At 40.6% G+C, this 22,146-nt stretch overlaps 1 protein-coding gene across 1 annotated transcript in view; it reads right to left on the reverse strand.

Moving 5' to 3' along the window:
* Positions 1-22,146, reverse strand: part of mast3b (microtubule associated serine/threonine kinase 3b) — a 35,285-nt gene continuing 13,139 nt past the window's right edge. The window contains exons 3-28 of the mRNA XM_053322783.1: positions 21,796-21,884; positions 20,040-20,112; positions 17,163-17,183; positions 16,785-16,863; positions 15,092-15,249; positions 13,485-13,560; positions 12,143-12,352; positions 9,715-9,816; positions 9,239-9,371; positions 8,135-8,202; positions 7,492-7,583; positions 6,599-6,807; positions 6,168-6,306; positions 5,683-5,815; positions 5,417-5,582; positions 4,878-4,979; positions 4,495-4,617; positions 4,035-4,147; positions 3,493-3,659; positions 3,151-3,272; positions 2,795-2,995; positions 2,373-2,599; positions 2,102-2,224; positions 1,856-1,992; positions 1,327-1,511; positions 1-1,202 (exon numbers count right to left, since the gene is read on the reverse strand). Of these exons, the coding sequence (XP_053178758.1) occupies positions 115-1,202; positions 1,327-1,511; positions 1,856-1,992; positions 2,102-2,224; positions 2,373-2,599; positions 2,795-2,995; positions 3,151-3,272; positions 3,493-3,659; positions 4,035-4,147; positions 4,495-4,617; positions 4,878-4,979; positions 5,417-5,582; positions 5,683-5,815; positions 6,168-6,306; positions 6,599-6,807; positions 7,492-7,583; positions 8,135-8,202; positions 9,239-9,371; positions 9,715-9,816; positions 12,143-12,352; positions 13,485-13,560; positions 15,092-15,249; positions 16,785-16,863; positions 17,163-17,183; positions 20,040-20,112; positions 21,796-21,884 (4,336 nt within the window). The 3' untranslated portion in view covers positions 1-114. The remainder of the gene's footprint in view (positions 1,203-1,326; positions 1,512-1,855; positions 1,993-2,101; positions 2,225-2,372; positions 2,600-2,794; positions 2,996-3,150; positions 3,273-3,492; positions 3,660-4,034; positions 4,148-4,494; positions 4,618-4,877; positions 4,980-5,416; positions 5,583-5,682; positions 5,816-6,167; positions 6,307-6,598; positions 6,808-7,491; positions 7,584-8,134; positions 8,203-9,238; positions 9,372-9,714; positions 9,817-12,142; positions 12,353-13,484; positions 13,561-15,091; positions 15,250-16,784; positions 16,864-17,162; positions 17,184-20,039; positions 20,113-21,795; positions 21,885-22,146) is intronic.

The following is a 22,146-nucleotide window of genomic DNA, read 5'->3' on the forward strand; positions in this document are numbered from 1 at the left end:
CTCAGAGCAGATCCCTCCTCACCTGTGAGTTTTCCTTCGGCAGTAATTCATGTTACCCCTTTAAAGCCATGAAAGAAAGATCTGAGAAGTTGAAGTGAGTACAGTGGTGGGCAGTTACTTTCTTAGATGCCTTTTTTGTGGCATTTCATCTCTACACTCAGTCTGTTTTGTTGATGGTCCAGCTTGAGGACCAATGGAAGTGGTTTCTGCTGCCTGACTGCAGCTGTTTTCATTGCAAGGATGTCCGGCCTGTTGGTGAGGTGGAGTGATGGCGACCTCCAATTCAGGCATCTCGTTGCTGTCCTCTCCGTCTGAACACGGCTCCCACTCATCCTGCTCCTCGCTCTCTGTCGAGCCCTGCACAGCGATCTGGGGGACAAGGGTAAACCTCCTCACCACTGGCACTTGCAGCTCCACCTCCTCGCTGGTTTGGGGTCGAGCAATCATCCAGGCCATCCTGTGCTGCTGCTGGGGTTGTGTTTGTTCTCCTGGGGCTGTGGTGGTCACCGTGATTGTGGTGCTGGTTTTCTCATCTGGCTCATCAAAGCTCACCTCCTGCACTGCCTCCTGCTTCTTAAAGGAGTCTCGCCGCTCTGACAGGTTGAGCTTTCGCATCACAACCAGCTGCTCTGATCGGTCTATCCCAGAGTCCCACATCCTCTGGTTACCGGTGTAGCTGCCAAGCCTGCTGTAATCGACCCCGATATAGGAGCCTCCACAGGCTCCCTCTACTTCAGAGTCACCCAGCAGCTCCCCTTCACCGTAAAATGGTACTTCCAGTGTGTGCCTGCGGGGAGTATATGACTTCTTATCAGCATGATAAACTCCAGAAAGCTTTTCAGCTGACTGGACCCTCTTGAGCAGAGGAGATCGGGGTGGCTCAGCGCTGCGGGGCCGGACAATGTGTCTAACAATAGTAGGTGGCGACAGGGTTTTGCCATGGTAGGAGTGAAGAGTTTTGGCGAAGCCTGGGAGTGGGGAGGGTGAACGCTGTGGAGAGAGGGGCTGAGTGGAGGATGAGGAGGAATTACATGCAAGTGGAGAAGGGGGGATGTTGCTGGTTGACTTTCGGCGGCCAACCTTGTTGTAGCGCTGTGTACTGAGTTTGGAGCCCAGGCCATGGAGCGAGCTGGGCCGGATGTGTGCAGCAGGGGAACTTGGAGAACTGGAGCAAGGAGATGTGCTCTGAGGAGAGTTGTTTTCTGTGAAGCGGAAGTAAAACAGTTTGAGATTTTCCACATCACAAGTTGCATGAAAACAGGATGTTTTACTAAATTAGATTCAGATGTTACAGTCAAAGACCACAAGAAGCCCCACTGAGCTTACCAAAGGCCTGATGGTCAGGTGCAGGGCTTCGGCAGGGCGTGGAGGGGCCGGGAGAGAGGCTGTGTGTCGGGGAGCCTGGAAGACTCTCGCTGGAGGAAACAGAGTGGTGGAGACCTGAGGAGAAGCTGCGACTGCTGTGCATCACTGTGCTCTGCTTGGACAGCTTCTTCAAGATGCTGCGTCGCCTATAGGAAGATGATGAGCCAGAAATGTTATACTCTCATTTTCTCACAGGCAGTTTAAAAAGTTCAGCATTATAAAAAAAATACTCACACTTTTCCAAATGAATAACAAATGAAAAATGTATTCCAACCGAAGTCATAGTTATTACAATACATTTAGATGTAATACATTTAGAAGAATAGGCTAGAAATTTTCATAACAGAAAATTAAAAGAAAGTATTTTAACACTAGAGGGAGACAAAGCACCAACAATGTCCACCACTTACTAACCTTACAAAATAAAGAGAAGATGACTAACTCTGCAGAGCTACAGCGACTGAGAGGAAACCAAACTTTGGATCTTTACCTGTCATAATTGTCTCTCTTCTTGCTCTTCTTGCTGCGGCGAGCCATCTTGCCTTTGTGTTTAGTCTTTCGAGCTGGACCAACTTTGATCGACGTGTTCTCAAGTGCTATGGTCTGAAGCGCCACCTTGCTTCCACTCTGCATGTTGCATAGGAATTAAAAATGTATTTATTTGTGCAAAGACAAAAAAGAAACTTAAATTGGATTTCATACCATGTGTCTGAGCAGCAGCCTGAGTGAGTTTTACCTTCAGTAAAAGTTCTATCATCTCAGTGTGGACCAGGCCTTGAACAGACTCTCCGTTCACGTGTGTGATCAGGTCTCCAGTGCGAAGACCTGACTGGTGAGCTGGGCTTCCCTCCTCCACACTCTGTTACAACAGCAACACAGTGAGAGTGAGAAGAGGAGTTTCATTTGAAGATTACATAACCTCCTTATTATACCTTTCTGCTCTAGTTTGGGGTCACAAAAATAAATCATGGTTAACAATAACTTTAAAGGCTTCTGGTGACACCCACCGACACCATGTGATGCACCGTGTAGACATCACTGTCGCCCATGTACACACGGATGGACTGCAGGGTGAAGCCATACTTCTTCCCTGAAGTGTGGATGACAATTGGCGGTCTCAGGCTGGCGGGACTGAGTGACAGATCCCGACTAGGGGAGGAGTCGCGAGAAGAGGGGTTTGAGGACAGTGACCGTGGGGAGATGGGACTGGGCTGCAGGCCGCCGGGTGAGTCATCTGAAAAACAAAAGGACAATTTTCTTCTGAATGTGTTCACTCAATCAGCAACAATATTTGTCTTCCCAATAAGGTGCATATCATACAAAATTTGAATATACACCAAGAAGTGTCCAAAGATTTACACCAGTGGCCCGTTGCCACCTAATTCTACTGTCTGCTGGACTTTGAGATGGTGAAGATAAACTTCTATACCTGTAGTGATGATCAGAGACAGGGCTGAGACAGAAGCAGACTTGGGAACCTTCCCTCCACAGGGAAGCCTCTGTTTGTCCGGCGTCTCCAGCTGGTTTCCGAAGCGCCGAGGGCCGGCCAGTTCTTTGGGTGATGAGTGTTTGGCTCCTGTGCTGTTGCTGCGAATCCTGATCCTCCGGAGATTTGAAACAACCACCTCCGCTGCAGGAAACAGGTTAAAAAAAATTAACATCATGGCCTAAAAGAGAAAGTTTTGGTAGTCTTTCACTTTAAACCAAATAAATACAATTGTTCAAATACTATCTAACTGATTATTCACACTAAAGTCACTCAAAAACATGTCAGTCTGGATTTACCTTCATCGTCAGTAGAAAGGGCAAAGCGAGGCATCGTCTCCAGGCTGTGGGTGCTGCTCATCACCAGCGGGCTGGTACTCCTCTCAGACTGGGAGGAACTGGAGGAGGCCCGAGGGCGAAGGCTACAAACAACCAAATACAAGTTGAACAGGTAAATCAATAGGCACAAAACTGTAAAAGGAACACATCAGACCACTAAAGTCAACAGTGTGTTTTTATTTTCTGCTTATACAGATATAAGTAAATGCTCTGAGGTCAGGTGAGCTGTAATTTTCTAAACTTCTCTGTTAGTATTTCACACTTGAGGAGCTCATGACAAGCATATCTTGTGTCTTTGCCTACCTGGCCATGCGTCCGGCGTGTCTGCGTTCCACGCTGCCCTCTGCTGGGCTTGGTGAGGGACTGAGTCCTCCGACTTCCCCACGGTCCTCCTTGTCCTCACTGTGGCTGCGGTCAGAGGAGAAGCTCAGGTTGGACGGTGTCGCCAAATGTTCTGTGCTGCTGTAAACCTGGAAGAACAAGCAAGACAGACTAAGCACAGTGGGAAACACACACACACACTGAGCCATTCAAATTATTGGCGATTCTAGTATAGACTGTGTTGTTGAAACATGTTCATGGTTAATGTCAAGTGCAGATGTGCTATAGCCACAGTGGCGTAAAGAATAAATCAAAGGCAACATTTTTCACACATCTGTCACAGCATGACATCTTCAATATTTAAGAACAATTTATAGAAGACGTTTGAATCCTTTAGTGAATATCCTGACATATCCACAGACATAATGCTGCAAGTTTCCTTTCTTCCTGTCCTCATTTTTCAAGGAGCTGTCCACTTTTTCAAAGTTCTCATCTTTCAACAAATCAGAGCATTCCATCCTTACCTTGCTGAAGCGGTTCGACCAGGAAGCAAACTGACGGATTTCCAAGGAAGACTCTTCATCATTGGTTTCTTCATCCTCGTCAGATGCCAAATGATGGTAGCGCTCTGATCGAGCTAAGGACAGACGCATAATAAAACTCACATAAGAGGGGTGGCACAATCCTAGGCAAAATAATCACATTTTCCACTCACACTTTCAATCACGATTTTCTCCTCCGATTCTTAGGGAGACCATTTTTTCCCAGAAAATTATTTATTGTATTCCATATTATCTTTATGCAGAAATAAGTCTGTTGTCTGCCAGCTGTTTTAGACACATTTCCCACTCAGCATTTGAGCCCTTAGATCATGTGGATCTCTCTCAGGCTCTTAATTTGAAAACAGGTCCTTTTTATGACGTACAAAGAACCAGTTATTCCACTAAATAAAATCAATTTTATATAATCCCAACTGTAACTTACTGTCGAAGTAGCTGGTGTCGTCATCTGCGTCCAGCTGAGGAATGAACTCTGCTTTCTGCCGTAGTAGTCCGTTCCAGTCCAAACCAAGGAAGAAGGGGTGCTGTTTCACCTCTGAGGCACCGCCTGTAGCCAAAACGTTTTCACAGTCAAATAATCAACTCTAGAAATATTTCAACCTGAGGACTCAAACTCAAATAGCATAAAGCAATTTCTAAAGGCCCAGTGACCTGAAATTAACAAGCATCCTCAGAAAGGTATATCCTACAGTATTTGTATCTCCAATTTATTTCCCATATTGCTGCTTTCCTTCTAAAAAACAATTCACATGAGTACATTATACACTTAATCACGCAACAGATTTTTCATTTGTCAATCAGCAGTACCAGTTCCTAGTCGGTCTAGAGGGCTCTGCCTCAGCAGACGGGTGATCACGTCCTGAGCATCAGCAGGCAAGGCATCGTCTCCTTCAGGCCAAATGATGTCATCTGCAAATCACACAAATACAAAGAGGATCACAAATAAAGTTTAGCAAAGCGTGAGTTTACATTGGACTGGACACACTGCTGCACCTGGTGACCTGTAACCATACTACATAAGGATTATATGATTGCAATTTTTACTAAAATTGATCTTTTGTGGCTCAAATGCATAAACAAAATGAAGACCAAAACCTCAACCAGTGCATGGAAACTTTTTCTGGCACAATTTCTGGAACTCAGTATGATCATGACATATTTAAATGTAGATTATACCATATACACTCTTGCTAGAAATAAAAAACAGAATATTTTAATGTTGATTAAATCTGATTAAGTACACATCAACTTTTGCCATGAGAGACACATTATTTAGTTACTTTTATTCAGAACTGTATTTTTTAAGTTTGCTAATAAATAAGTTGTAAATTAAATTCAAAGCTCACCACTGACAACTTGTCCAAAAAGTTCCTCCGGTGTGTCGCCGAAGAATGGAACACAACCGACCAGGAATTCATACAGGATGACCCCCATCGCCCACCAGTCCACTGGCTTCCCATAGCCCTGCCTAAGGATCACCTCCGGGGCAATGTACTCTGGAGTACCACACACCTGCACAAGCACAAAACAATTTTAACAATTTCTGTTATCTCTCTTACATGTAAATGTGTTTTATTTTTTCAGCACACTTTTACATCTTCACCCATCTCACCTGTTTGTCAACAAACTCTCTTGTGTCTTTCTCTATGTGACCTTCGTACAGGTTGGTGGTCATGTTCATCAGGCCGATTTTAGACAAGCCAAAGTCTGTTAGCTTGATGTGTCCCATAGATGTAATCAATAAACTGTTGGAAAAAAAACCTCCATCAACAACATATACAGTTTTTCTCCAAATACATTTAACTTCTAAAACCCTAACCAATTCTGAAAGCAAGTGCAAGTATGCAGACTTAAATATTAAACCAAAAAGAGATGGGGGAAATGAAATAGGGCAAACTGGAACCCCATGCATCTAAACACAGAGCAGACTAGATGCCTGTTCAGAAATGTAATGACATTTTATTCAATAAAAATTCATAAAACCCAAGTGTACTGGTTCAGAGCTGTGTCCTACTCAGGCAGGACATTTCTAGAAGAAAAGTTTGTATTTGTACAGAACAATCTGTCCATTGCAAAGTGGGTTAGTTAGTTTCTCACTTGTCAGGTTTCAAATCTCGATGTACAATGCCATAGTTGTGAAGGTACTCCAGGGCCAGGACGGTTTCTGCAAAGTACAACCTTGTCATTTCTACAGGTAGTGGGCCCATGTTCTTCAGCAAGTTGGCACAATCTCCACCTTAAAGAAAAACAACAAAACACAAAACCATTGAAGCCAGACACAGTGTTGAGTTTTAATTAAGCATATATCAAATTTTTTGTTATCTCTTTGAGGTCAACGGATGTTATAAGTTGTGTACTGCTCCTTAGTACTGGCTGCTTGTGTGTAAATGATCAAGTAATTCATGCTACAGTAATTATTATTATAATAATTATTATGCTTTAGTGCTCACTGTCAGCTAGTCTACATCAGATTGAGCTAAATGCCTTCAATGCAAACATGCATCACTCATAGCTGTTCTGTATTTTACCTTCCACATACTCCATGACCATGCAGAGGTGACGTCGTGTCTCAAAAGAGCAGAACATAGAGACAACAAAAGGGTTCTCAGCAAAAGTGAGGATGTCTCTCTCCACAAACGCCTGCTGGATCTGGTTCCTCAGGACCAGGTTCTGACGATTTATCTTTTTCATGGCAAACCTTTGGCGAGTCTCCTTGTGGCGGACCAGATAGACGGCCCTGTCAAAAACCACAAGATCCACATTAGACCCACTATCTTCACAGAAAATAGTAAAAAGGATTCAAGAAACCGTTATTCTCATTTAAACCCATCACAGAGGCTTAGGCCACTTTTCCACTGGCTACTTGGTTTTGATGGTTAGTGGTTTTCACGCTGCTTCTCAGTAACTTTTCATTTCAAGATTAGGGATTGCCTTTACTTTATTCTAATTCAACTCACAATTGCATAATTGCTGTGTCATGATCAAGCCACAACTGCTATTCTGGCCGGAGTGAATAAAATTTGAATGAAATTCAGGTGTCTTTCTCACAGGGGATGACGGAGGTGAGGTGACTATAGCAAGTTGTGAGCTGTGTTTTCATCTGACTGACAATCTGAAGGAGTCATGAAACTCACCGCCTTGATTAAGTTGCACTCACAGAATAAGGCAATTGGCATAAGTCATTTAATCAAAAGGGAGCCTTCAGATGAAATTAGTTTCTGACAAGATAATTATTTATAATGAATAAAAATAATGAATAAAATAAAAAGGTTCCTTAAGACCTTTAGAACGCAGCAGATTTTCAATAAATAATCCATTTATAATTCTCATTTACAAAGACAATAAAACATGGCAACAAATCTTTTGAAAACAATGCTAAGAAAATACAAAGAAAGCTGAAACAATGGACTGCTCATCTTACCCATAAGCCCCATTACTGATGAGTTTGATGGTCTCAAAATCACTCTCAAGAGGTTTCCTTCGAGTCGGGGTCAGGGTCTGTGGGGCCTTATTCTATAGAAACAAAGCAGAAATATGATGCTTCTGACTGCGAGTTAGCAATATATCAATAATATATAAATATTGTCATATGAGACAAGATATCATCTTAAATCATAATAATATGATATGGTTAAGTGTTGTCTTTTCCTGGTTTTAAAGGCTGCATTACAGTAACTTACCAGACTGTTGTAGCTGTTATTTGTCTTTACTCACTTAGCCATTACATTACATCATCCACATTACTGCTCTTTTTATTAAAGCACCCATAGTCATCTCGATGATTCTGTCACAACATCAGTTATTTAATCAAAAGTATCTTAATATTTGATTTTGTCCAGCTCTACTGTGAGTAAACATGTTATGAGTTAAACACACTGGAAGCAGTAATATTATGATTAACAGTTGCATTATATTTTATGTTCCAGGGCCTTTTCTGCAGTCCACTATCTACAGGACACAATACAGCCCACTGCACACAAAACAAATACAATATTGTGCTCAACCTAACAATAACCTCTACATTTGTACTTATAGGCAATCAGTTATAAAGACTTAAAGTATACCTCCACACTGGCATCAGTTTCCACTGACACTGAAGGACTGGCATCGTACTGTTCAAGCTGCACCATGTCTACAAATAACACACACAGAGACAGAGACAGAGACAGAGACACAGAGAGAGAGAGAGAGAGAGGTTATAGCAAAGTATCCTTAACTCCCACCATTAACCCTTCATCCTCCATAATCCGTTAGACCCCTTTCAAACAGCAGATGCACATATGACGCTTGTCTACTCAAAGCTGCGCCCAACTTTGGTCGGGGAGAGGGTTGACTGACACATGCTGACAAATACAGACAGACTGAGTCAAGCCTGCCTCACTGTGTATTTGTCTGAATGGGGTATAACGATCTTCATATTTGGTTAGGAACTTAAATCTGTGAACTTGAATGAATCTGGCAAGTATGTGCTGTGCTGGCAAGTGCTATGTTTATTCTGTTAAAGGGCTGCAATTAATGAATATTCTAATTATACATTAATCTGCTGATTATTTTCTCAATTAATCTTTTTGTCTATAAAATGTCTGAAATACAATAATTATAATTTCTTTGAGTTCAAGATGACACCTTCAAATGTTTTGTTTTGTCCAATTAACAGTCTAAAATCCAAATATAAATATTCTTTACTACAGGCAGGCTACAGTTGTTGCAAACAATATTAAGGGATATAAACCAATAAAAGGCATCTTCAGTTGGACTCAAACACATTTCTGTTACAGTTTGTGCACTCAGGAGTTGGAGAGTTGGCTTTGCTTCCACTGTTGAGTCACACTGTCCTCCATGCTAACACCACTCATTCAAGCTGCCTTGGTGCAAGTGTTGTAACAATTATTTCAAGCAAATTATTTTTTCTTTGCCATGGCAACGCTGTGGCTCAGCATGATAACATTTAAATGTGGGTATTCAAATACAAGCTGCATCAATGTTGCGTGTGACTCTTGTTTGCATTTGAAGTCATGACGTCCAGACTGGAGCAAAACATAGCTCTATAAAAGTTATTTTCCTTTTCAGAAAGGTCAGAAACGGCATCGAGCCTGAGCCACATGTGAGGGACTGGGGACACTTTAATGGAGTACAAGATTTTGCTTCATAGCAGACAATTCCTTTACCGTCTAACAGATCCCGCGTCAGACCCAGCTGGTTGATGATGTATCGAGGGATGTCTGTCTTGATTCCCTGGCCGACTTTGGCGTGACCCTCTGCTGCCTCAAGTAGGTGATAGAACTCTTCTGGGTCAAACTCCTGTCATCAACATAATCAAGATGCAATAAAAAGTGAATGGAGTTGCATTTACTATACTCAGAGCATTTAAAAGATATATTTATAAAACTTAACAATATCCCAGTCATTCTGAATACTAGAATTACTGACAAAACTTTAAACTGGGACTTGTAATCTACTGGAAAAGTATGTGAATATTACTTTCCTTGAAAACAAAATAGCTTTATATTCTAGTGACAGATCAACTTTCTAAGAGAGAATAAAAGGTCAGACTCTCATTTCAGTCCTACTTCAACATGAACTGACTTCTACCCGTTTCCATCAAAGTAATCTCATTTTCAATTAGGAGGAGATCTCCTCTTACCAGACATTCAAGGAGGCGAGCTGGCCGAGAGATTATGATGAGGATCTTCCTCACCAGCTGGATGATAACTGTTACCTCCTCGCTTTCAGAGCGCTCGTAGGCCTGGAAAACAGTGGGGGCAGCGAGGTCAGTGTTTATTTACGCAGTGCTTTTAACCAACTGGCTCATCACAGAAAACTAAAGACAGGGAAAAACACATCAACCCCTCAAGTAAATAGGTCAGGGTGATTTTGAAAAAGTGAAATAACATGACACTTCTGAAGGAGAAAAAGAGTAAATGAGAGGAGTGATTTCCTCTTTCTGAGACAGACTGGGGATATAAATATATAAAACAGTGTGTTCCAAGCAGATGGATATGGCATTAAGAGAAGTATGGAAACAGACGCTGCCTGGCAGAATTGCGTCAGAGGATACGTCACTTTAAACCGGGAGCAATTATTAGAATAATCATTGGGTGGGTGGGTGGAGTCTTAATGAGTCACTCACTAGTCTGTACTAGTGCAACTGCACCGTGTATACTTTCATGTCAAAGTCATCTGCATGTACAGCCAGCTTAAATAGCCTAAATTTGGCTGGTAATACAGTTTGAAGGGAAAGTAACAAGATGTGTAAGATGGTTTATTAAACAGAAGTCATCATTAGGTATTGTTTGGAAAAGGGCAGACACTTTCAAAAAACTTGGCAGGTGATTGGGTGAACCACCTGTCTATCACCATCTTACCTTTAAAGACAGCTGGATTTGCAAGATCAGGTGAGAATCCTCTGACCAGCCCAGACATAAGTGCATAACTTAAGGCCTGACAAGATGGATTCTCGTGTGATCTCGTAAATCCAACTTCTTTGCAAGGTAAGGGGGACAGTGTATTTTGGAAAACTCACAGGAATGGACAAAAACAGCCAAAAATCTAAAAAAAAAACGATGATGTCAAATCATAAAAACATCCACCCATATCAAACTTAATTACTATGTCTTGTGTTGTGCAGCATATATTAGTAGCCTTTAAAAATAGCAAGGTAATATAGTGTCTGATATAATTTCAGTTTTCTTAATGGTCTTTTGTGATGTCATGCCAAGAGAAAATTATTTTCACTCATGCATATCAAACTTCCAAGGCCTCACAAATATCCAGATTACTATTTTCTGTTCATAGTTCAATCTTGCTTTGATGTCAAACAATAAAATGAATTTACCTGAACCTTCGCCAAAGTGCCTTAACAATCATGCTCAACACATCCTCTGGTCATGCCGGATCCCATTTCCAATGTGAATGTCACAATGTGGCCATGTGAGAAGGACTCTTAACAAAAAAGTCACAAGGCCAATTCCTCCAACAGCCATGTGTTTTACTGAACACTGAATCCCCACATGCTCACTCAAAGTGACGCCAGACTGGACACAGGCATCAGGCTTAAGTGGTGAACCTTATGCTAAAGCCTTCTTTACTTTCTTGTGTCTGTGCTTGCCAGACATCAATCAAACAGTGCGAGCAGTTTTAGGATATCTTCCTTGGATTTTCTCCTGAAGTTACTGAAAGTGGTGCTCGTGCTCTTCACTGATCATTTTATCAAGTAAAACGTTCAACAGTAGAGCTGCTGCACACTTGTGAAAAGCACCTGGGGTGACATATGACAACAATGACTAAAGTCCCTGCACACTGTCAGAATGTTGTTTTTCATGAAACTGCTCCGTTTAGTTTGTTGCTTTAATAACGTAGGCACAAAATCCATCACTTTATGTGCACTAGAGCATTTTTCCCACGACACAGGACCAGACAACAAGTATTTACTGTAGCTCAAAAACATTTTTGCTGAACTTTTATGAACTGAAAATAATTTGTCATCACCACATATTTGAAATTACAAAAACACTGATGTTCCTGAATTTTTTTAAGCTTTTTTTTTTTTTTTTTTTAAGCAAAATGAGTCTTGAGGTTTGTGAGTGTCTATGTCAGCATTTGTTCCACACTATGGGAACAGACTTATCAGTTCAGCTGGAGGTGCAGCAAGTCGAACATGCTGTCTGTCTGACAGCATGCAGAAGAACAGGGAAAGGGGTTGCTATAGAAACTAACATTTTATCACAACATAGATATTTAAAAAAAAAAAAAAACTGTGACAAAAGTACCTCTTGCCCTCACTGACAATTTCCACTACCAGATCTATTGTGTGTGCCTTTGGCTATCAGATGGTTATTGAGCGACATGCCTGATTGCACCTGGCTCGATCAATACTCTTTCATAACTTCATTACAGCCAAGTGTTCAGTGACTGATGCTCAAAATTGTAGTATGAAATTCCATAAAGTTTTGTATTTTATTATTATTTTCATTCTGATGGAAACCTTCCACCTTAAAGTGTAGGTACACATGATTTCTACATCCATCTCCCTGCTGGACACAAACAAGCCAGAGGAGATTCTGTGTCCCCACCTCATGAAGCAGCTTGTCCAGCTTCTCCTGCAGTTCAGCGAAGTAGCAGGACGTCACCAGGCCTTTTTGGGACTTGTCCAAACAGTCTCTGACCAGCTCAACCAACTGGTGCTGGATGAAGCCCAGCACTCCGTCAGCCAGAGGGAGAGAGCTGTCTGGAGAGCAGTGGGTGACAATCTCCAACAAGCGGTCCTCCATCTGGGCTGTAGCCTGCAGGGACAACAGACGCACGCACACAAAGAGACACGCACGCACACACACACACACACACACACACACACACACACACACACACACACACACACACACACACACACACACACACACACACACACACACACACACACACACACACACACACACACACACACACACACACACACACACACACACACACACACACACACAGTTAAGACTAGGAAAGGACTAATAATTAAGAGTTTTTACTCTCTGCAGCACCAAATGGCTTTAACACTTCTGTGGTAGGCTTCATATGGTTGTTCATCAGGACCAGTGACACAGCACCTGCCGAGTTGTGAAGCTTTCAAAACTCAGGCCACATCCACACTAATACATTTTAGTTTGAAATTGGTATTTTACAATCTCAGTCCACACAAGTGTTTTAGCACTGTTTCAGAAATCATCTCTATCCAAACTAACACGCCTTAAAAGACATATCAGAATGAACTCGTACACTGGGCATGCGTGTGCCAGTGTAAACAGGAAGTAGATTGTCTACTCTGCAGGTGGTTGCTTAGCTGCAGAAAATACAGCAAATAAGCAAGTATTTGCTTAGCATTATAAAGGATGAACAGCAATGGTGAAAAATAAGACCAGATATTTCTTTCCCAGGTGAGGAAGAGACACAGGCACCCACCCCTACCTCCCGTTTGTGTGATGTGGTGAGTGCATAGTGTGGCTGTGTGTGGGTGTCTGTGACATAATTTCCAAAAGTCTCAAATCCGTCTCCACCCATTCAGAATAAAACCCAATCCTTGAGTTTTCAAACTAAAACAGGTCAGCAGTGTTTTTTAGAAGACCAGAGTAGAGTGGACACTAGGTATAAATGCAGCACAAGTTATGCATTTTAAAACAAAAACGTATTAGTGTGGATGTAGCCCCAGGCTCAGTTTCCTATACTTTGTTTGGGAACAATAAAGCTTCGAGTTTCAAGATGCTTCAGATTTCACCGTGTTTACAGTATGTCATTCAGTTGAAGTAACAATCAAACTTGTTGATGTTAAACTGTGGGCAACAGACTGAAAAACAACAATTTACAATATCTTTGCTAAACAAATATGGTTTTATAATGAATATTAACGTATAGATTGCTAGAGCTTACCTTTGGAAATCTTTCTCTGTAAACATGGTTCATCATGACTATTTCGTTATCAAAGGAGACACTCGATCGCCCGGGGCTGCAACAGAAACAAAACGACAGATTAGTACATTTCAATTGATCAACAAATGTATTTTGACATTTACCAATACACAACACAGCTGTCCTCTGAGCCATTACACTGGGATGGAGGGACGAAGGAGTTATGTCATCAAGGCCATCACAGTTATCTATTGATTAGCAAAAGTCAATACAATTCAGTCCACACATACACATGTTAACTCTCAACCCATAGTTTGGGTTTGGTTGATAGAAGTTATTTGAGGTCAACAGCTCTGTAAGCTGTTAAAGCTGCGATCAGCATGGATTGAACTGTCGGCTTTTGATGTTTCTCTTTCAGATGTCAATACCTACAGAGAATTTACTAATTTACTGCGACACCACTCCAGTATTTAGTTGGATGTGATTGGTGCATTTTTCACAGAAAAATGTTGCTTGATGCAGCTTCTGGCAGAACAGATGGAAAGGAAACCTATCACATGCAAACAGGCTCCCTGAACCTTTTTTTGTCATGAAAGACGCCTCTGTTTGACTGGATGGCGGCTGCCCAACACACACTGCTGCAGCACACCATGCTCCCGGCATCAGATCCCCCCGTCCGCCCCCTAATCCACCCCCACTCTCAACTACAGTTCAGCAGCAAGATCCCTGAGGCGCTCTGTTAGCTAGAACGCCCACACATGGCACACCATGGTGCCAGAACACAGAGCACTCAGGCATCACACAAACAGCACAGAGCAGAGCCAACAGACAAAAGTTGTCAAAAATCACACGGCTATGCAGTCAGATCTCCACCTGCCCGCCAGCCAGCCTGCATGTGTAATCAATAAGAAGCACTTGAGGCACCAAATGCTGTGTTTGCTTGTTAATTTTCTTGGTCGTACCAATGCACTATTGCCAGTCTAACAGTACATAATGACAGCCAGAACATGGAATCGCTGCACAAAGTTAATCCAAAATGTCTTCCTCTACAGAGGAATCCATCAAGGGGGATTATTGCATTTAATCGGTGTAAAAATATACATTTCATTAATTTAATGACAGGCTAAGAAATTACATAAAACAAACATTTACATTTGGTACGCTGGGAATCTATGGTGGTGAAATCAAGTATAACCCACAAACAATTCTCACATCTCAGAGTGGATCTACAGTGTGACAATAGCTGGATCTGGAGGTAATATTCAATGTCACATTTGTTTTCACATTTAAATAAAAAAGAGAAAGTAAACTAAAGTGATACAGAAGAGAGAGTCTTTGATCCATATTTGCAAAATCTTAATCAGGTGACTATCGCAGCTTTCATCTCTATAGCAGTTCGTGTCCTTTCACATTATTACTAGCAATAACAACAAACAATATCAAGAAAAATGGCTATCTGACATTTTAGACCAACTTCTTACAAGATGTAATCATCCGAATCTTTGATACATCGAGCAGCAATTACCTTTTAAACATTTTTCACTGAAATCAATATGTAACATGTTAGAAGGAAACCACTTTATCAATTTTTTGATATTCTAATGCAAGGTTCATTCAGAGACAGCTACCTGAGGCTCCGGGACCGGGGTCGTATAACTGTCGAGGGTCGCCCGTCCTCGTCCGTGATGCTGTCTGTGCTACGGAAGTGTTTGAAAAGGAAGTGTAGCTCATCTTGTGTCGGCTGGTAGGGAAGCTGGTGAAGGCGCTCCTGTGAGGACGAAGAGGACTGCAGACAAATGAGGAATCCATCAGTCGAGAAAAATGAATATATTTGTCATCTGATGGTAATTTAGCCAAAACAGTTCACGTCTGGAAATAATTCACATTTACCATCTATTCAGCCAACTTAAATAACTCTTTTGATTGATTGTGTAAACTAGCCTGGATGAAAATAATGACAAAAGTTAAGTTTATACTGGGCCTTTACTACTACTGGGCCTTTTTTTTCCAAGAGTGGATCTACTGAAACGAAAAAAATAGTTTTCTTCATTAAACAGTCTTTAAAAACAAAGATTCAAAAGGCTCAGCAGAAACAAAAAGGGGACACGAGTTGAAAAGACTAAAATAATTAACTAAACTAGTTAATCCAACCTTGTTATCCAAGGTGGATGATTAGCGAGACCACGTTTAAATCCAAAGTCAGACTATAATGATGTCACCAAATTAATTAGATTATTGTGAACTGATGTTAAATGAGTCCATAAAGCACCTTACAAGCAGTTGGCTGTTCGGGAGTATTACACTCATGTTTATATTCAATCTCTGGTTTCTGACATCAGCTGCACAGCGTATCATGTGTCAGCAAAAAGCCAACAAACAACTGATAATACATCTGTGAGGGGGTTTAATTTATAGTGAAAATTAAACTTGACACCTGTGTATTTTTCAAGGTGATGGTGGAAACAACAATGACAGCTGCAGAAGCAACATTATTTACACAAACAAGTTATTTTGTCACATCTACTGACGTAATACGTAAACTCTTTTCAAACTGAACAGGACGTTGTGTACGTTACCAGAAGTCTGCTTAATTTTGCTGTCAGTGTGCTGAACAGAAGAGGGCCAGAGGGACGGCATCTGTGAAGTCTCTTTCTAATGCCTCAGTATAAAGAGGGCAGTGAGGCCCACTGAAGAGCCCCACTGTCCCCCCCTTGACCTCTGGGCCTGTGCCCGGGTCTGCCCCATAAATTTCCTTACAATAGCAGCCCATGGCAGACTTTGACGGCAGAGCCAGCCTCTTTAACTTTAAGTTAAGGTCCGTGTGTCTAAAATACTTTTACATCCAGTCTATTTTGATAATGAATCTCAAAATTAGCTTTTCAAATATTCAAAAGACAAATATGAGCTTTAAGGCCATGTTAACATAATTACATCATTCTAAAAACACATTTTAAAACAAAGTTTTGATAAATTCTTAATGTAACAAACATGTGATGAGGTTTTAAGGAAAAGTTGTCATAAAATAATAATCTAATAACTAATAAAGCACCCTAACTCTTCACTTGATCCCTTCATTAACATGCACTCACAGACTGTGTACGTCTACACAGACTTCTAACACTGAGCTCTACAGACTGGGAAAATGACTCATTCAAGCAGATGATGGAGGAAAAACAATTAGCGGTTTGTCATCTCAGTCTTGGCATTCACCATCCCTCTCTGCATAAACGCATGTGCTATTTGGGCTGAGCAAGGTGTTAGAATTGCCTGGCCGCCATGTATCAACAGGGGAGGATGGCGCCGTGTTTTGGGGTGACTTACTGAGACGGTGGAGCTCGGTGGATTGGTTCCATAGCCAGACGAGGGGAGGGATGCCAGGGACCATCTCCGGCCCTCAGCTCTGAAAGAAACGGACATGCATGTTACATAAGCCTCGGCAGCGTAGGCATTAGTTAGCATTTCATATGTGAACCTCCTTACATAACAGACGACAGAGGAGTTCGTTGATTATGAGAGCATGAAATTAATCTTTCTTTTTTACAAATCACATTTATAACTGGATGTCTTCACTTGGTGCACAGCTTCATATAGCAAAACCTTTTTATTTCCCCCCAGGAGGGGCACATTGTGAAAAACAAGCATAAAACACAAGCATTAAAAGCAAAAAGACATGATGCAAGAATTTAAAAAGGAAGCTACCTGTCGGCGCGAGCCAAGTGACTGAGATCACGACAGCAAGAGGAAGAGAAAAAGCAAAGAGAGGGTTTTTAGTGAGTTTGGGGAATCTTGCACAAGTGATCCTGTGACCCCTGGCATTCAGCTGAGGGATTAATACTGACAATGTTGCCTTCCTTGCCAGTTTTCATTTGTCCAGATACATCGAGTGGAGCAAACTAAATTAATTTGAGGATATATTTTACATAACAGAAACAAATCTTCAAAGCATAACAAGTCAGAGGATCTTGTTACTGTGGAGTCTGCATTTTGGATTTTAAAAACAGCAATAACATTTAAAAAAAAATATATAATATATATATATATATATATATATATGTGAACATAAGTAAATAAAAATAGTGGTTAAATGTTTTTATAATATGGTTAACCGCAGAGGAAACAATGACGTTTCTACACAAAGCATTCACACAGGTTTAATGAAAGCTCCCACAGCACCATAACATTCAGAGTTTAATGTATCAGCAGTGACATCTGTACAGCATGCTGTACGAGTCATGTTAAACAGACCAGCATAGGTTCAAAAGGTGTTTTTAAAAGGCCACTTAAATAAATTAGCATTGACTGTCGGTATCAAAATGTGCAACAGAGCAACATTTGTCAACAATGATCAACTCTTATTATCTCTCTGAGCTGATGAATTTCTGAATAGCCTCATTAAATACTGCCACATAATATTAATTTTAAAAAAGCCTAAAGCTGCAATGAACAGGTTCACTGATGCTCTGCAAGGTTTTGATTCTTTATTAGATCTGCACAGGAGATGAGCGCTGCCTGTGACTGAACCACTGCAAAATAACACTGCAAAAACCATATTTATGGTTTCTAGATTCCTTTTAAACTTGACAGTAACCAATAATGTGCTTAACACTGATAAACCAGTCTTCCTCAGGCAAATAGCCACAGGAAGGAAATGAGGCATATTTAAAGTCAAACTACCAGTAACACGACAATCATCTAATCACATTCACATGAGTCAGAAAGGTCATACAAAGGGTCTTGATGCAGATTATGTGCAAATTTTCAGTGCGTAAGTAACAAAAATGTATACTGAAAAATAGAAATATAGCCACAATGGGATGAGATTTTTACACTGATGTCAGAACTTTTTGTCACTCAGAATTGTTTCACAGTGAAGCACCTGAACAGCTCATGAGTTTTAGTTTTCAATAACTGCTCTTTAGGTGTCTTCAAGGTGCTGTCTCACTTGTAGCCTTGCTTGTAGGCTACATATGCCTGTAGCGAAAGAGAAAGCACGTTGCCATGAGAACCGGGTTGAATGATGTGCGAGTGGGCTTCGGGGTACCCTCTATCTAACCACAGTGCACTCATCCTGCTGAGGAGGAGTCGGCTGTAAAAAGACCTGGCAGGGAGGGGAAGGTGTGAACGCTCCAGGCTGAGTCAGCCTCAATCACCTTGCTGCTTCCAAACTGTCTTTGTCTGTCCCAGCACACACACCGAACCTCACAGGAAACCCTCAGAGTGTGATCATATATAATATGTATTAATTTATTGATTTTTCTTTTTATTTAAATTTTTTTTTTCATTCACATTGTCATATTATAAAGATCCAGGGCTTGTAAACACATAATGATATATCTTTTTGAAGACCCTTTTGCAAAATGTAATAAACCTAAACCCAAATTTTAGTTTAGTATCCAGAAAATCTAATCTCACAGTAACAGATAAAAGAACAAACAAAATGCAGCCAGTAGTTCCAATTAATCCTCTCTCACTGCACACTCATTCACTCACTGTCACTAGAAAAAGAAAAAGAAATAAATCAAGTGCTGCTGTTGGTTGAAAACTATATTTGAAATTCAGTACTTTGTTCCTGCTCAAAACAGCAACTTAAATCCCTTTTATGAAGTTGTTTATTATAATGGTTTGTTTGATAGTAATTTAATATAATTTCCAAAAAGTTACATTTTGATTTATAAGGAAAATAAAAATGTATTATTGGCAAAATAGAATCAGTGGTGAATTCTTCTTCTGCTCAGTCTTGATATTATTTTTATTTATTTATTTATTTTGTTTTGTTTGTTTGTTTTGTTTATTTGTTATATCTTTTGTAAAGCTTCCTGGGGTTTGTGAAAGGCGCTATATAAATCACATCTATTATTATTATTATTATTATTATTTGTACAATTCAATTAAACAAATTCCAATAGATTGAAGTATTATAAGGAAGGTAAACACACTATTCACTTTGTAGTATTCAAAATTTTCAATCTGAATAAATTGCAAGTGTAATGTACATGTCTTTAAGCCTGACGCACCAGACGGTTTCTTACACAGTTCCACCTAAGTCGTCGCCTTGGAAACTGTTTGGAAGAGGCAGCCACTTTCAAAAAGTACTTGGCAGGTGATTGGATGAACCATCTGTCCATCACCGTTTTACCTTGTGAGGCTGCTGTATTTGTGTGATCTTACTAGAACCCTCATAGGACGCTTGTTGGTCCAAACCACAGGCACACACACAGCCAGACAAGATCAAAATTCTAGCGTGATCTTGTAATCTTGCGAATTCAGCTGCCTCACAAGGTAAACAAGTCTTCTTCTGAAATTTGTCTACAGGTGATACACAATACACTTCTCTAATAAAAAATGCATAATGAATGAATATTTAAGCGGGTTTAAAATGATCTTTTTTACACCAAGTGAAAATGGTTAATTCCAAGAGACATCAGAGGAAATAATGAGATGATTACCAAACAAGTAAAGTATTGGTTTTATTACGAAATGATTTAGATTAAATCCCTGAGATCCTTCAGCTGTTATAAAGGAAATGTATCATCTATGATGGGAAAAAAAAGATTCAAGAGAGCAGTGTTGACATACCTTCGTGCAAATGGAAAGTTGAGGCATGCACTGGTCGACACATTTCGGGGGCTGTCAAGAGGGCTGCTTGCTGCTGAAAGAGGAAAGACAAAGTACTGACAGTACGATTCACAACTCATGACGTTCGCTCACAAGTGGAAACTTTCCAAAAAGGAAAAAGGATGACATCATGTCTACGCAGGGATCCTCATTCACTGCAAAACCCAGTGGCATTAACCAGCATCTCAAAAAGCTCCAGTATGTCATCTCGGCATTACTTTTCCAAACATTACAGCACCTAACTAGAGATTAAATGGGGGGGGGGGGGGGGGGGTTAGGGTTAGGGGGCACAGCAGAGTCTGGAGGATTTCGGCACACTAGGGGCCATGGTTCATTTACATGCAAGTGGTTGAGTGTCAATTAGGACACAAGAGAGTCACCCAATTAGAAGCTGATTGCACTCTATAATTAGAGAACATCCACATACTGCTGACATGAGGAGCTCTACAGTGAAGCTCTTTTCATAGAGCGCAGCTGCTGCATGGCATTAAAGGATTGAGCAGCACTGTTCAGGAAGCAGGAGGAGTGAGACCACCTTTTTTCAATTTCATGCCCCCAAAAATTACCAAAACACTTAAAGTTAATGAATGGTCGAGATGTTTAATCGACGCTGAGTCGTGATGTTTAATATTGAGATCATGATAATTATTACTAAATATTACTTTGTCAAACTTAATAGCACTTTCTTGTATGTTGTATCAACATTTACAGTGTTTCCCACAAACATGTTCGATCCTTTGGGTACTGGAAGCTGTTTGGTGGAATATTTTATCTTCATGTCATCTTTCTTTTCCACATTAACAAATATACCAGAGAAATCTGCAATGACATAGCATTTACACTTCATATTGCTAACTTTACACTGGTTTTTGACGCAGTAATACTCATATATCAGTGACACTCTTTGACAAACTGTCTGCATCAGCTTGTGCAGAATCACTTGAGTCAAGAATGAAGTTAACAGGGGCACCTTAATGGTTAAAATGCATACCACAAATCCACGGTTCTGGCTTTGTATCTTTGTTGTATGCCACCCAAATAAATGCAAGTCAAATAAAGGTGAACAAAAAATCAATGGAGACTACAGCTGCAACAATTAGTCTATTAGTTGTCAACTATTATTGTAATCGCCAACTATTTTGATAATCAATTAACAGCTTGGAGTCACTCTTTAACATGTTCTGGTTTCTTTAGTCCTCTATAAGAGTAAACTGAATATATTAGTGTTGTGACTGCTGGTCGGCACAAAATATGACTTGTCAAGTCATCTTGGGCTTTGGGAAACAGTAATCAACATTTTTCACCCCTTTGTGGCATTATATAGACAAAACAAATAATCAATTATTAGAGAAAATAATTAACAGAACCCACATAGAGACCATGTGATAGCAGGTGTGCTCCAGATGTGTATGATAAACATTCTTCAGTGTGAACCATATGCTGGCAGCTGTGGGGCTAACAAGTTAGAGTTGAACAAGCTTAATCTTGTATTAGTGAGCGTGTGGGAAGACAAAGTGCCCTACAGCTTACAAACATTAACATGTGGAGCTGATACTCACCACACAGAAAACACTGCTGTTTTTTACAACTGCATTAGATATCAGAGGTCTCATTTAACTGAATGTGTAAGCTTGTGCTTTTAATATAATATCAGTAATCCTGTTGGGACCTGCTGGCATTAAAAGTTGCCAAACATTATGTGGCTCATGGATCATACCTGCGTAGAGAGAGAGTGGGGAGAGCGGCCGGGACAGTGTAGGTGATGGCGTGCCAACACCGAGGCTCTTCCTGTTGCTGCTGCGACAGCTGGAGCACAAACAGGACAGGAGAGAGATCAAGAAAGAGGACAGAGTCATTTCTTCAGATGATCTACTTTGCTGTATTTATTAAAATGGAAACAGTCTCCAATTGATATCTTATGTTAAACTATGCTAGACAGGGTTATTAACATCTTCAAGTGATACAATTGTATTTTATTCACTCATTCATTATCACTACAATACCTCAATATTGCTTTATTTCTCATTTACTAGTGACACATGTTTGACTCTGATGTTTCTTTTTGTCA

Source organism: Scomber japonicus, chromosome 7, assembly GCF_027409825.1.
Source record: "Scomber japonicus isolate fScoJap1 chromosome 7, fScoJap1.pri, whole genome shotgun sequence".
Taxonomy (NCBI): Eukaryota; Metazoa; Chordata; class Actinopteri; order Scombriformes; family Scombridae; genus Scomber; species Scomber japonicus.